General features: G+C 35.9%; 2 protein-coding genes across 3 annotated transcripts in view; one reads left to right on the top strand and one right to left on the bottom strand.

Moving 5' to 3' along the window:
• LOC142349652 (uncharacterized) overlaps window positions 1-1,552 on the top strand; it is a 31,203-nt gene extending 29,651 nt beyond the window's left edge. For both annotated transcript variants that reach the window (XM_075401374.1, XM_075401381.1), the window contains exon 4: window positions 1,029-1,552. In XM_075401374.1, the coding sequence (XP_075257489.1) occupies window positions 1,029-1,160 (132 nt within the window). In that variant the 3' untranslated portion in view covers window positions 1,161-1,552. The remainder of the gene's footprint in view (window positions 1-1,028) is intronic.
• A 5,562-nt stretch (window positions 1,553-7,114) lies between these two features.
• The window catches only part of LOC142339769 (uncharacterized), a 50,529-nt gene continuing 42,057 nt past the window's right edge, over window positions 7,115-15,586 (bottom strand). Inside the window, exons 3-6 of the mRNA XM_075390032.1 lie at window positions 14,061-14,119; window positions 13,566-13,774; window positions 8,624-8,784; window positions 7,115-8,108 (exon numbers count right to left, since the gene is read on the bottom strand). Coding sequence (XP_075246147.1) covers window positions 7,357-8,108; window positions 8,624-8,784; window positions 13,566-13,774; window positions 14,061-14,119 — 1,181 coding nt within the window. The 3' untranslated portion in view covers window positions 7,115-7,356. The remainder of the gene's footprint in view (window positions 8,109-8,623; window positions 8,785-13,565; window positions 13,775-14,060; window positions 14,120-15,586) is intronic.

Consider the following 15,586-nt stretch of genomic DNA (forward strand, 5'->3'; position numbering starts at 1 on the left):
AGTTTTTCGAATTAATAAGATCTGTTCACGCGTTTTGATTATTTTTGAAGTGAAATTGGAGTACTGATTTTGGTCACGCTGAAACGGGATGTAGAGCAAACAAGCGAATGGTTTTGACTTGAAACTTATTCACTCCCCTTTTAAAGAGAAATTGGTGTTTTGACAAGAATTGGGTTTCCTTGATTGTGTTTTTTAATTACGTGCAGCAATTTATCTTGTTTTACCGTATTCCGAGTTCTCTCTGAATGCTTTTCTGCATCAATGCAATTCCTAGTTATCCATAGGTTTGTTTTTAATTAGCCAATGAAAATTTGAATCTTTTCCGTTTGTGCTCCCCCCAGTACCTTTATGCACCCCCTTACCGAGCATGTGCTATTACATAGTAAATCATTATGTAAAAAAATTGGCACGTGCTTCTTGGGGTTGCAAATAAAATGCACCCACTATACTGGAGGGCGCAAACGGAAAAGATCAGAAAATACGTTAAATTGAATCTCAGGACGTGTCCTGCTATGTTTTTGATTTAGTTTATATTTTTTATCATTTTCATGTTTCATGGCCTTCACGTTTGACTTCTGTTTTACTTCACTCACTGTTTCAAGTGAACAGAATTCGGATTTCGTTCCGCAATTTTACGAAACACAGTCAGGGTAAAAAAAGTGAAGCCAAAAGGAACGGGATGGCCCAAAAAGACCCCAAATAGACTATAAAGTCTATGTTTAAAAACTTAGACAAGGCCCTAATTGATTTTAGTATTCAGCTTATTATCGTCAAATTTGAAGGATAAATTCACCTGATTTATAAAAATTCATAAAACTGCGAACAATTAGAACACTTTTTGGTACTTAGAAGATAACAAGGTGATCGTCATTTTTTTCTAACTCTTTCAATCCCTGCAGGGTCAACGATGGTTATTTTTTGGCAATCTACTGGCCACGTGATAAAATATCCCAGGTTTACGCAAAAGTTAGAAAATCCATATTTATGAGCACTTTTTGTTTGTGTTGGAAACCAACCATCTATTTCAGATTTCGCACTTCGACGACACTTACAGCTCGAATGAGATGAAGCGCAGCAAAGTATCTACGCCCTCCACATACATTACAATTGTGAAAGACGCCAAGGGACATATCATACACACGCCCAAATGGAGATACTAATAAGAAAACAAAATGAAACTGCGTACACCTTGTGCTCTCTTTGACCCAGAGTAGCTTGAGTACGCTCGTAGTACCCTATTTATCTGTAGTTTAAAGGAGAAAGGTTGCTTGTAGAGCCTCGATTACCAACCCTTATTGAAATTGGATAGTCTTTTTGCTACAGGCCGTAAAGTAACCATCGCAATAAGATAAATAATTAGAAGCACAAGAATAGACTATATCGTTTCTGCTTTCGTCCCCAAAGCTGTCGTCAGAAAATAAATTAGAGATAATTGAGATAAATAATTGTCAAATTATAAACGTTTCAACTGTTGAAATATGACTGTTAATTAAATTGACCCAAGATTTGAAGGTTCAAATTCACAAAATATCAGATTGACTTCATTTGGCGAGCATACGATCTGCGCAAATCAACAAGATTTAGCGGAAAGTTAAAACATATGCACAAAATTACATTTCATTTTTTTTTTCATTTTGTGCTACAGGTTGACCTCAAAAGACTCAGAAATTGGAACCAAGATTCCAAAATGAAGCCAACAATTGGTTGGTAATTAACGACGCAGCTGTTTATATCCAGTAACTGCTACTACATCGTTGATTGAGCTAGAAAAACTACGCTAAAAACGTGAGAATTTTTAAGACCTTGAGTTTTATTGAGCCATTTTCTGTTTTCCTGAGCCAGTGTTTGGGAGGGATGACATATCTCAAGATCTTTTTTATATGATGCTTTTACGAGTTTTGTTAATGAACTTCTATTTTCGAGCAGCTTTGAGAAGTTGGTTGCTTTCGACTTGGTTGCAAGTTTGTTGTTCCATATCATGATTGTCTCCATTACGAGGATGGTTGAGAATTCACTGATTTTGAGGACTCTGCTCAAAGACAATTGCCTCTTGCATTCTCCGCAGTTGTGACTGGCAGAGCAATCTACCATACGGTTAGCAAACTGTTTTTATGGGATGTAATACGAACTGTCAGCTTGTGCTTACCTCTTTATGAGGTTACTTGAGTGCACTCGTGTGCCCTATGACTTCAGTCTTGGCACTGAAAGGAATGGACCACCAGATCACGTCGCGGAAGAGATATCATGGTTGATCCTGGTTATCGCCTCGACTCTTCACGGTTGTGGCGTGTGTACAGGCCACGGCTATTACAGTCATGACTTGTACCATAAAGGCGCCATGCATTGGGTGTGCTCCAGGCAAGCCATGTCCTCATCTAGATTCGTCTGCTGTCCTATTTCGATTATCACGAAGCTATGATTCTTGGTGGGTGGTGGAGTTCTCGGCTTGGCTTCGGATAGGGTAGAGTTACTTGCCTTCCCTAGAGTATTTTAGATGCTCATTACAAAAACACGCCGAAAATTTATTTTGTTGGTAACTATAGTGCAAGATTGCTTTTGCAACATTGTGCAACCTATATTTTTGTGAATCAATTTTTAATCGATTATTAAATGCTCTCAAACAAAATTTGTAGCAATTATATTAGTCCTGTCGGTCTTTTTTATGCAATTTTTTGCTTGACCGATTTTTCGTCTGACGCTTTTGACTTTTCGCCCTCAAAATGAATAAACAGTTAGCGCCCAGCGGTCATTAAGTGCTCTTAGAGCCTTTCATCTCTGTTTCAGCTGAAACTGTTTTGGAGACTTAGAGGGTGAAGACACCCCCACTGTTGACCCCCCATCCCCCGACTATTGCCCCCCACCGCGCTGTTGCCCCTACCCCACCCAATGTTACCCACCGCCCGCCCCCTCCCTCTCAATCAGCCACCCGGTGAAACACCTCCCCCGTGGCTACTGACGAACAACCGATCGCTAAAAACACGCAGTTTTATACTACTTCTATTAAATTTTTCAGAATTTTTAAAAATTTTTTTGTCTTTTTTTGAATTCTTTTAGCCCTGGGTGCCAAGGAATCTCCTCTAGGGTTATAAAAAAGGTTACTGCATAGTTTCTAGTGGTAGTGGAAAGGTTTCAACATGCAAAACGTGCAAATTTTTTCAATTTTTGACATTTATATTTCATTATTCAAGTCTTTCCAGACGCAGGGGCCAGAAAGGGCTTGATAACAAGTTACTGATTAAATTTTATTTGCCTATGGAACAGCTTTCAATTTCTTAATATGGCAAATTTTAGCAATTTTTGATAAAAATAGCATTTTTTCAATTGTTTTGAAAATTTTCGTCCATTTTTAGGTTTCTCCAGCCTCAAGAGCCAAGGAACCTCTTATAGGTTTTGACAATAGGTTACTGTATAATTTTTAATTGTAATGATAAGTTTTTTAGGATTTCAACACCACGAAATTTAGCAATTTCTTTTTACAAAACTTGCAATTTTTTCAATTTCTTTTTGACATTTATTGTCATTATTCAGGTCTTTCAGCCTAACAGAAAATCTCCATTAGGGTTTGATAGTAAGTTACTGGAACATTTTTTTCGCCATTAATTAGTTTTCAACCTCTATTATCACAAAGTTTTTTTATGCAACTTTCAATTCTTTTCAAGTTTTTTGAAATTTTGTCATTTTTTAGGTTTCTCCAGCCTCAAGAGCCACATAACCTACTCTAGGTTTTGATTATGTGTTACTGCATAACTTCAAGATGTAATGGAATATTTTCAAGATTTTAATATCACCAATTTTTGGAAAAATTTGCAATTTTTTTGTGTTTTTTGAATCGTTTTGAATTTTTTACCATTTTTCCTGCACCAGGGTACTTGTGACCTCCTCCAAGGTTTGATAATAAACTGCTGCATAGTTTCTGGAGTTAATGAATTAGTTATCAATATTTTAATGAATCCAGTTTTAGCTTGTTTTAAATATTAATTTTTTTTTCAAATTTTTCGGAAATTTATTATCATGCTCCAATTTTGTGGATTTCTATGAGCCAGTGAAACTATTTAATGCTTAAAATAGGAATACTGGATAGTCTCTTAAGACAGTGAAACGTTTTTGAAGAACTTTTGTCTGTATTTGCAAGATTTTGTTAAAACTTGCTGTTGTTTTCAAAATTTTTGAATAATTTTGGCCTCTTTTGAGTTTAACGATCATTAATGACCAACGAAACTTTTCAAATCTTGCTGATGGTTTACTTGACATAACTACAAAGACAAAAAATAGTTTTAAACATTTTCACTGCAAAAACCGGAAGCTTTTTTTTCAATTTTGCAATGTTTTGGAAATTTTTAAAAACAGTTTTATATTTGATTTAATTACTATGGATTAGGAATTACTATGATTACTATGATCTATTTAATTAGTGTGATTTAATTAATATGGTTTAATTACTACGGATTGGGAAAAAAAATTCTTATAATAAAAATCACACGCAATAACCAATTTTTGCTCAAAAAACCGTTTTCTCTCTCTCTGTACTTTAAAATATTAGTGTCGCAAATATCAAGTCGCAAAGTAAGTAAACTTTTTGCTCCACTTCCAGTTTCGGCGTGGCCAAAATAATTTCGGAAGAATTCTAATGACTCAGGAAAACAAAAATACAATCCCTTCAAATAACTAGCACCCTCTTAAACCACGCATGAGAATTTAATTTTTTTTGCAGTAAATTCATGTGTTTACTGAAAATGTGTTTACTGAAAAAAAGCTCTAAAACACCAGAAAGTAACGAATTTTTGATATAAAACGGGCGCTCAAAGACAGTGATAACAAAATCATTCAGGCAAATACGAGTATTGAAATTCCCGCAAAACAATAGGGAAGTCATAATAGGCTAAAAACTGCAAAAAAAATTGAGACAAACATTCAAATTTCAACATTTTTGTCATATTTCTCAACAAAAAAAATTCTTGTAAAAACAAAACTGTACTCCCTTGGTATTTGAACATCCGTATGAATTAAGTGTCGTTCCAAATCACACTTCATGCAGTAAAGCAAAACAATAAGGGAAAAACGTCTACAATTCGCCTAAAAATTAGTAAAATTGCTGAAAACCAACATTAAACTCAATTACAAGAAACCTTTAAACCTCTGTGAAAGAATCCAAAAATTAATACGATAGCATAATCAAACTTTTAAATAAAAATGAAAACTTTTAAAAGCCGGCATTTGAACAAAAGATTTGCTCTCGAAAATTATCAAAAAGCCACTCTTTTCGCTCTACTCTTTACTTTTCTTAATTTTCCAACCACTCCGAAATTTTTCACATTTCATTGCCTGCTTCAAAATTTACTACAACAAAAGTGATATTAAAAAGAAATTTCTCCAATACTCCTCTCCGAGTCGTAAAAATAAGACAGCGCCCCTATACAATTCAAATTCTTTGAATTGTAGAATAGCTGGATGAGATGCGACTTTCAAAAAACAAAAACACTGTCGATTAAGAGAATTTCCGATTTCAGTACTGATTTGGTTTGAAAAACGTAAATTCAATAAATTTGCGCCACGACCCGAAATAGTTTGATTGACTCCACATTGAAATAAATTGATTGCTCATTTTAGCTGATGATTAAATTATTTTAAAATAATGCGAAGTATTTCATTTATTCAAATGCAAAGCCGGTACTAAACTGCTCCTTAGTGCAGGGAAATCCTTTTTTCTTAGTTAAACTGCGACAAATATCTTTCTTTACCCCGGTTTAAGATAACGAAGGATATATTCAGGCGTCCAAAAATTCATTAGGATCCACGACCTTCAAAAATGGTATGTTCTACGAGTATTAAAACAATGGACCGGAATTCACTTCTCCATCTTAATCAATTCTGGAGGATTGCAATTCGTTCCTTAGTTGCATTGTTTTCGTAGGATGTTTGCATTGCTTTTTATCATTTTCGCTGAAATTGAGAGTTCCCATATTTAAAGAAACTCGAAATCTGTTTGATCACCCTTGTTTGCCAACTCATAGTTGTAACATTCTCGCGCTCCCAAGACAAAATATTCGAATTTTGTAGATACTTGATAATTGACTAACACAAGATAAATTTTACTTTATCTTTAATACACAATCAAGCATAGGATTTATTGCTATATGAATTTTGCATATAATTTTTCAACTAAATTTTCCATTCGTAATAGAGGTCACGATCTTTTCCCAAATTACTAATTGAATATTAGCTGTTAGAAAAAAGGGGAGCACATTAAGAGTTTGAGCTCATCAACTAAATACCACTGGAAGACTGACAAGTACCTCTGAAGCAACGGGGCTTAAGATTTTGGGCATCTAAGTTTTTAACTTCTTTGGGCGTAAGACTTATTTCCGGAAGGGCTAAATCGAAGCGGACAAGCTCATGCATTAGAAAATCTAAGGAAATAGTGTGTACTTTTTGTTATTCCTTTCCCTAGGAAATCTCTGCTAAACAGCGCACAAGACGGACAACTGTTAACAATTACTCGACTTGTCCCAAAAATGGAGCTCTTAAGCCAAAAACAGTCAGAAATTCTCCATTTTTCTAAATAAGCCAAAGTAGTCCAGCATATATTAGATTGCAGCTCAAACTAACCCTGAATATGAAACTACTCTTGAATGATACGTCACATCTGGCTGAATTTATACGCGCATGAAGGAAACTTTACGTCACTTTGAAATTTGTCTTTAGTGGAAAATAAATAAGGATTCAATGCTACTTCAAGGGCACGTGATCTTTGTAAGTAGCGATTGAATAAACTTGAATCTAATTCCTGTTTCAAATATACCACTTTTTGAGCTGATGTAAGGATTGCTGAATCATTTTCCACTTTTTAATGTCCAAAACCCAGGCAACGCAAATTTTGATAATCAGATTTTTGAAATTTGCAATATTTTTAATTGAATTTTTATTTTTGTTTCAATAGGAAAAATGATTTGCGCCAAGAAAAATTTCCCGAAGAAAACTGATTATCAAAATTTTGATATTTTGTGAAAACCGATCTGCTCATCAGTCAGTTGCTGCTGAGCAGCTGCATGAATGTAATCGATGAATTTAATCGATCTCACTTCGTGTGTGTTAAACTAAGACTCAAAAGATGGTATTTCGATCATTGATTATTTTGAATTATCAGAGAAAAGTTAAAATGATATTCACTTGTTCCCCTCCTGCGAACAAAATGTATCAAATATAGGCATAACGAATAAGAAGCACATAGTATTTCAACCATTTAGTGCCAGAGATAAAAACAACGTAGCATTATTGAGACAGAACTGAAAACAGGGGGAGACGTTTAATACTAAACAACATCGAATGCAAGGAAAGTTTTCAGATAAACATCAGAATTTAAACGCAATTTGAAAATTGTTCTAAATTTGAACCATCTGCAGTTGTAGAAAAGTTCTCGGAAAAACTGTCAACCCGCAAAAGTCTTTGCTTAACGCCATTTACTTTTGAACTGGAGCCATTTGATATTTCTTTGAGTTTTGCTTCTTCAGAAACCGATGTCTCCATAGCTTCTTCGATAGCATCAATCTCTTGTGTCTTAATGAAGGAAGAATTGTCACAATCGACAGCTACATCATTATCATGAGATCCATTGACAGTGATTTCTTGTTTAAAGTCTGTAGAATCGGATGAATGATTGGTTTCTCGTTCCTTTTTATCAGCGCTTTTATCAGAAATTGACGTTTTGGCTTTCTTAGAAGCCGGTCCATTTTCAGCACGAATATTTCCAATATCACTGGTCGAGTTTTTCTTTGAACTCTCTTGCACATTCTTGCCATTTGACAAAGTTGAACATTTACCACTGTGAGCAGTGTCAGTTGATAAAGGCGTAGAAGATTTCTGCGACTTAGAAGCAGATGTGGGAGTTTTGGATGCAGACGATTTGGACTTGGAACTTGATTTGGATCGTGTAGAAGGGTTGGTTGTGGAACTTGACGATGCTTGGGCGATGGAGTGTCGGTTGTACTCGAGGCATGCCACGAGATCCGCACTGGCCTTGCCTTTGGTTCGCAGTGCTTGGTACAGCTGCATGATGGTGCCCTGCAGTGTGCTTAGATCCGAGTCCAGCTCAGCTGTCACACTCTCACACACTAAAAATTACGCAAACACTTCAATCAAGAATTTTTCTATTATTGGCTTGTCTTGATTTTAGCTTCATCTGAGACTCATTGTGTAATCAACAAACTTGACACTCAAGCCTCTATACAGGACAACCTCTCTTCCTAGGGGAGAATTCGGATGTCATAAAAGTCAGACATCAAATATAAGCATACACAGCTCAAGTTCCACAAGATACTACATTGGACCATCAAAAGCTTAAAGTTGAGGCCTCCGTCAGGCCAACATTCAAAGCAACGTGACACGCAATTCAGGATCAATTTGCACATTTGCAAGTATTTGCCACTTTCCTGTTTTCATCTGATTTTCCACATTTTTAACGTTGAACTTTCCAAAAATGTAGAAACCTTGTGACGAGTAATACAAACAAACAAACAAACATACTGTATCCGAAAACGCCGTTCGATTTTCATTGTCATAAAAACGTAAAGAAAAAAGCATTTTTGAATTGACTGGTGGGAAGCAAAGAAACTTGATAAATACGCACTATCGATATCTTGTTTGACTTCTTCAATGGCACTTCTTTGTTCATCGACGAGTGCCCTGAAATGAGAGAGACGACTTTCCGACACCTGGTCGCCCAGCTCAGAGTTCTCGTTCGCCAACATGCGACATCTCGCCATTGCACGCTTCTCGTCAACTGAGCACCTGCGGTTAAAAACAAATCATGAATTTATTACAGATTTATCATCGAAATAACTGCTCAAACAGAAAAAAAATAGGAGCGCTATAATAGCCGGCTGAGAAGATGAGGGCGGCTATTAATAATTCACAACCAAAGAAAATGAGCAGTACACTGAAAACCTGTCTGATCCCAAAAAAACTGATCCCAAAAAAGCACGCATCTAACTTATAAGTTTAAAAAACACTTGAGAGCCTGAAAAAATTGTCTGTCGTCAACTAAAAACACAATTTTCTCCGACTATTAGCGAAATAGTTCCCTGCTCAAACAAAAATTCCAAAACAAGAAAAGGAAAGCAACTAGTTCTGTCTGAAACAAAGTTTGTTTTCGACACATTTATACCTGTTCACCTCTTTTTAGACTTTTCTTTTAGTTATGTTTCAAGAAATGTTGCTTTTATTTAAAAGGACAACTGAGCTGTTAAGCCAACTCTTGAGAATCGAATAGTATAAATTCAAAACAGTTTCTGTGTTCTGAAAAACATTTACCAGCAGCTTGTCCACATTGAGCAGTGGACGAGGGCTCATATTTTAAGAACTGCCTTTCAAACCATGAAATTATGTCTCATCAACAGTTTCGATGATTTGCATATAGACTATTAAGGCTCTAAGAAAACTGTTCAGAAACTCAACGCCCTCCGTGCTTTACCTGTTTATCACGCTTTTGAGGACGAAAAGTCAACCGGTCAGACGACAAGAACTATTAGACAAAATGCTCCGGAAACATAGCAAAGGTTCGTCCTGCCTCAAAAACTTGAACTTGATTTTACCTGACCTTTTCATATTGAATATTAGTCCTCATCTTGTGCTCAATTTAACCTAAATTAGTTGAGTATGAAAGTCATATTTGAGTGAGGAAAGTCAACATCACTTCTTTCGCTAAAAGTCAAACGTCGGAACGCAGTCGACCTGGTAAAAACAAAAAACAACCGGTAATATACCGGTAGGTGTGTGGGGTGGGGTGGCGGTGAGGTAGGTTGGTGTGGGGCTTGGTGTGGGCAGTTGTACGTAAAGGGTAGTTAGGTGGAGGGAGGGGTGGGTTGTTGGAGGGGGTACACAATTCTCCTGGCTGTGAATACTGTCATTAGTTCCAACTTACTATATATTAAAAACTAACTGAACTACTTTCAAAAACCAATTTTCGAAAACAAAGAAGTCAAGTCCTTAGACTGTATTAAACGTAGACAGGAAAAAACCGTAGATATGAAAAAGCCAGAAGTCAAAATTGAAACAAGAGTAAGGCGAATGAAAAACAGTACACAAAATTTATAATGATTAATTTAGATTTTTGGTTAGTTCTCATTGGTACAGACGTTGACACGATCAACGAGCACAAAAAATCACTCTTATAAAAATAATTCCACTACAATTTCACTGCCGGGCTTCAATTGTTGAGTTTCCCATTTCAGTATAGAAAAAAATAAATTTTTAAAGTGGGAACTTATTTGATTTCAATTTGTAGTTAGACATACTCCTGTTTCATAATGAGAGGATACAGGCGCTGGTATCAATACAAAAAAATTAGAGATGGTAACTAAATTTTGTAAACATAACCCGAAGTCGGAAAAATTGCTCTGGAACGACAGGCGGGGCAATTTAATTCATAGGGGGCTGTACCAAAAAAAACTTTTCTTTATGCGTTCAAAAAACTCCGAAAGAATGTTCTACAAGAAAACGGTCAAGCGAAAGTTTTGCAAACAAAAGACAAGTTTAAATTAATTGCTTCGAACTTCGTTCGAGAGCATTTATAAACAAAGTTCAAGTCATAAGCATCTAAAATTGGGCTCTATCTGTTTACTCCTTTTCTATTTTTTATTTCCTTTTTGGCATTGATTCTGTCCATTTTAGATTGCTCTGCTAAGCATCTGCTGTTTAAAAGCACTTTGAGCCGATTGGGAGAACAGTGCAACTAGCAAAGAGAAGTCGCTAATATTTCACCCAAAATATTGAACAAGCTATGAACTAAAATAAAGTGAAGCAAAATTTTATTCGAAAAATTAAAAGAACATAGCAGGAAAAGTCCTGACACAATTCAAAGAATAGACCTAGAAAAGACAATAAATGGATTGCGAAGACTACTTAGAAAAAACGACAGAACATTGAAAACAAATAGCAAACATCGAAGTCAAACTGCCGCATGTGAACAAAAAAATCAAATTGAGAACGCGAATTACTGTTCAAACACCGTTTTCTCACCACGTGGAGTTTGAAATTGGAGTTTAAAAATTCACGCCGCAAAACCACTAGCTTTTTTGCTCCACTTTTGACGTGGCCAAAATCCCTTCTCCAATTTGACAAAACTGATCAAGATTCAAACTGCCCTTCAAACCATGAAGTTATGCTTCATCAGCAGCTTCGGTGATCCGTAAACTCAGAGCCTACGAATGCTTACAGGGATTTAATGCCCAGCAGATCCTTAATCCTCAAAAAGACAAATATTCAGAGACTTAATGCCCTCGGGTTTTATCAGTTGACTCATTTCTCAGAAAGACAAGTCAAATTGCTCAACAGAAAAAACTTCCCAGATAAACTATCAAATCGGTAATGTAGAAATGTCGTAAATTCTAACTTTGCTAGAAACTTTGAAAGCAACTAGAAATTTTATAGTCCAGTTGAGGGAGATTGGTTATTTTATTTTAATGGATGACAACTGAATAAATATTTTGGCATTTGATGCCTGCTGATCGACCAGGAATTATACCGCATTCAAAAACCAAAAAATATAAAACTTTCACTTAATAGGCTGTGTACATGAACTATATTCACTTTTCCAATCTCAGTAAAACCAAAGAATCTAATTTTTATTTAAACCTCTTTCCTACCAATCAACACAAAGCATCAAATCAGTTGAATTAGTTTTAATATTATTGTCATTGCAAACAGGATAAGCAACCGTAGAACATAACCGACAAACGTCAGACGAACTCTCCGAGACTACTGGCATCTAGCTGGCACTATTGGCGGCAGCTAGCTGATGCTTAGTGAACATTGCCTCACCTGATAAGAGGGAATAGCCACACTACCAGTCTATCTCGTTTCTCTCGGCGAAAATCATATTGGTCAGAAGAAACAATGGACTGAAATTATTGCGTCCAACTTTGCTTCTGATATTTGACATCAGTCAAACACACTCCTTTATTCCATTGCCAGGTGAAAAAAAGAAGACTGTCAAATTGTGAAAACATAGCCGGCAGTTTGCCGGAAAATAGCCGCGATAGACGCTTGTGCCCTTCCACGAATTGAAACAACTAAAGAAATAAGAGACAGGCCGACCACCAGTCCCTTAATAGACCGCTACACTTTTTGGATTATAATCGGACTGTCAATTTTATGACACATAAGCTCTGTAAGGAGAAAGCCCTAATAGGGCTTTTCAAAATTAATATTCGAAATCAAAAAACTCAAGACTAATTCTCAAGAATTAGGGCATATAAGTTTGGCGCTACTTAGATGCACACCATTGATCTTTAACTAGTAAATGTTTATAAAATTTAAAGTTCCATAAGTGAGTTCAGAAGTCATTTTTTTTAGTGAGGTAAGTCACGCAATCGACCTAAAAGCAGAAATGAGGTCACGCACACAAATTTTAGCTGCAAAGAAGTAGAAGTCACTGAAGTCATTGAAAAAGTCAATTCCAAGGAGTCAGGTCGTAAGAATCATTGATTGAGACGATACGACGAATTAAAAAAACATAGCATGACAAGTCCCGAAATACAATTCAAAGAATTGAATGAAAAACTTAGAAGTACTCTACCTGACCAGCAGATCAATTGAACAAGGCCAGCCAAAATCATCAAAAAGTTGAGAAGTTAAAAGAATCAAACAAACTAAACAAAATATGCTCATTGCTAAAACTCTTGAAGCTTTTACCTCCAAAGGCAAAATTTGATCCCTTTAAATATAACTATTTCATAAATATGTTCAAAACCATTTTTGGAACTTAAATCGGTCCAGGATTATATCTGCAAGACCTGAAAAAATGCACTGGCCCTTGAAGATCGATTAACTTAGAAAATGACAGAAAAATTTTTAAAAATCAATTGCAGATGTTAATGATATGTTGCTGAAAATCGTGATATTAAAATCTTCCCAATGATTTCTGTGTCACTAAAGGCTATCCAGTAACCCAATTCCAAGCCCTAAAAAATTCAATGGCAATCGATATGCAATAATTTTTAGAAAATTCGAATTTCAAAAAATAGAAATTCCTATTCAGTCTATTAAAAAGTTGAAAACCATTCCCTTACCCCCTAGCAACAATGTTATAACATATATCAAACCCTAGAGGAGGTTACCTGGCAACTGCGGCAAAAAACTCAATAAAAGACAAATGTTTTCAAAAAACTTAAAATTGCAAATTTTATCAAAAAATTTCTAAAATTCGAATTGCTAAATTGTTGAAAACAATACCATTGACACCAACAACGATGCAGCAACTTTTTATCAGGCCTATCAGACCGTGGAATAGGTTTTTTGGCACTTAAGAATGGACAAATATCAAAAATTGACAAAAATTTAAGGAAAACCTAAAAAAAATGCAGATTTTATCAAAAACTGCTAAAATTCGAGACATTAAAATGTTGAAAATCATTCCATTACATCTAGAATATCTGAATTGTGAAATAAAACGAAATGATGCTTCTGCGGGTGTCATCCAATTTCTGCATATGTAAACATGAGCAATGTTTGGTAGTGGGAAGAGAGGCTCTGTTATTTGATACAACACCTGAATAGCTAGATTGTCTCACCCGTCAGAAGACGTCAACTGCCAGGCGTTCAACTCTGCAGTCACATTGTCAATTCTCTTCTCCCTCTCTCGCAGGTCAGAGCGCAGCTTCTGCACCAGTACATTTACACAAGGGTCAGCCAGTGTGCCTTTCGTATCCGAGGGAGGCGCAACATTCGTCTCCTCCGATGATAATTGATGAACGCCCGATTTAACATCTGAGAGATCCACCTAATTACCCTAATCTATTCTGAAATTGTTCTCTATTAAGTTCACCAATTTTTGACTATTTCAATTAGTTTCAGCTCCCAGGGGTATTCAACGATACGTTGGTGTCTTTTATTGATTTAATGTCTAATATACAACTTAAGTCAGATAAGTTTGTTACACATCTTAAAATTAATCAATTATTACTTTTTAATACTGCGACACGGCCAAAAACATTTCAAGAGCTTAGATTTTAATCTACGAATCGATTTGTAAAGAATTGAAAACTTTTGAAACAAACGTGTCTCACCTGTGCTTGCTTGATCGCTTTCTCTACCGCCAGTTCACATCGTTTTGCGTCCTCTTCACCTAAATTGAACTTCACCTTTCAAAGACACTGGAACTTTGACCGTAATCGCCCCATTTTTCTTAATTCAAAAGAGCTCACCAGGTATTAAAACAGTTTGCTTTTCCTCTGTTGACTTGTAGATACATATTAAGCTATTCATTCTTCTTTATATGAAATGGGCGTTACAAATTCCATGTTACGATGACCGATTTGTTTTCCGGAGAGGAATAGAAGTGGGATCATTGAAAAACTATTGGAGAAACTGAAATAGCCGTTTTTCTAGTTGAAAAATACTTGAACTTATTACTTTTCTCTGCCGTTCACATTTCGACTATACCGAGACTAAAATATGCTGATTATTGAGCTTTAACACAGCAAAATTTATCTTCAATTTTCATTACGATGCAAAAGTTACATTTACTAATTTTGGAGCTGTTTTGGCCTTTCGTGGTCAACGTGACCAAAATTTGTCACATTCTCATATAACGAAATTGTTACTCACGATGAAAAAGCTATTGATTGACCGTGGGCAAATGTGACGGAAAAAGCATCAAATTCGTCACACCTGTATTGCTGGATGAAGTAATCATTGCCTACGATTGATCTTGTGAGCCGTGATATGGGTAGTTGCAAAACTGCTAATTGTCTTCTTAAGCCATAATTAGTATTGCGAGGACAACAAGTAAATATTTACCAATTAGAATGTCTTTCTTTCCGTTCTAATTGACATTTTAACTATCAAACTATCACGATTAGTAACCATGGACAACAGTGACTTTGTGGGCAAGTGTGAGGAGGGGTGCTAGGACAATAGATCGAAAGACAACAGATCGAAAGCAAAAATTGGTACAACAGATCGAAAATTACATTATTCAAGTTGCGTATTGGCCAATCAGATTTGGGCACTCATTTATTATACAGCATATGACATGTTCTGCTGTGCTATTTTTGTTCGGTTTTGATAAATTCATATCAAGTCCCACGGACCGCTAAGGCACAGCCACTGCGCGCGACGCATGTTCATAATGTGGTAATTATATAGCTCGCAAAAAATGCTTAATTTCAACCAATAAGAATAGAGATTAATTTTGATCTATTGTCCCAATTTTTCTGTTTTTGATCTGTTGTTCTTTCGATCTATTATCCGGTCACCGCGAGGAGGGGCGTGCAACAGTGACGAAATGAAATCTTTTCCCTTGCTCAAAAAAGGGGCATCGTCGATAATTAAGACGGGCATATCCAAACATGGAGCAAAATTTAATTAAAATAATTCCAGCAAATGCGACCTTTACTCCAGCAAATGAAACTTTTGCATCGTTATGTTTGGGTTTTATCAACCTACGCTTAGTATTTTTCATACAATCCGCTTCAGTTCAACAGAATACCACCTGCAAATATGCACAAGGATGGTTCCCGAAGCGAGAGTAATCCTCAATCATTGAGTTAGCTCAAATTGCACTCAAAATTACAGTTAACTAAAAAAATAA

This window comes from Convolutriloba macropyga, chromosome 1, assembly GCF_964194025.1.
Source record: "Convolutriloba macropyga chromosome 1, txConMacr16.3, whole genome shotgun sequence".
Taxonomy (NCBI): domain Eukaryota; kingdom Metazoa; phylum Xenacoelomorpha; order Acoela; family Convolutidae; genus Convolutriloba; species Convolutriloba macropyga.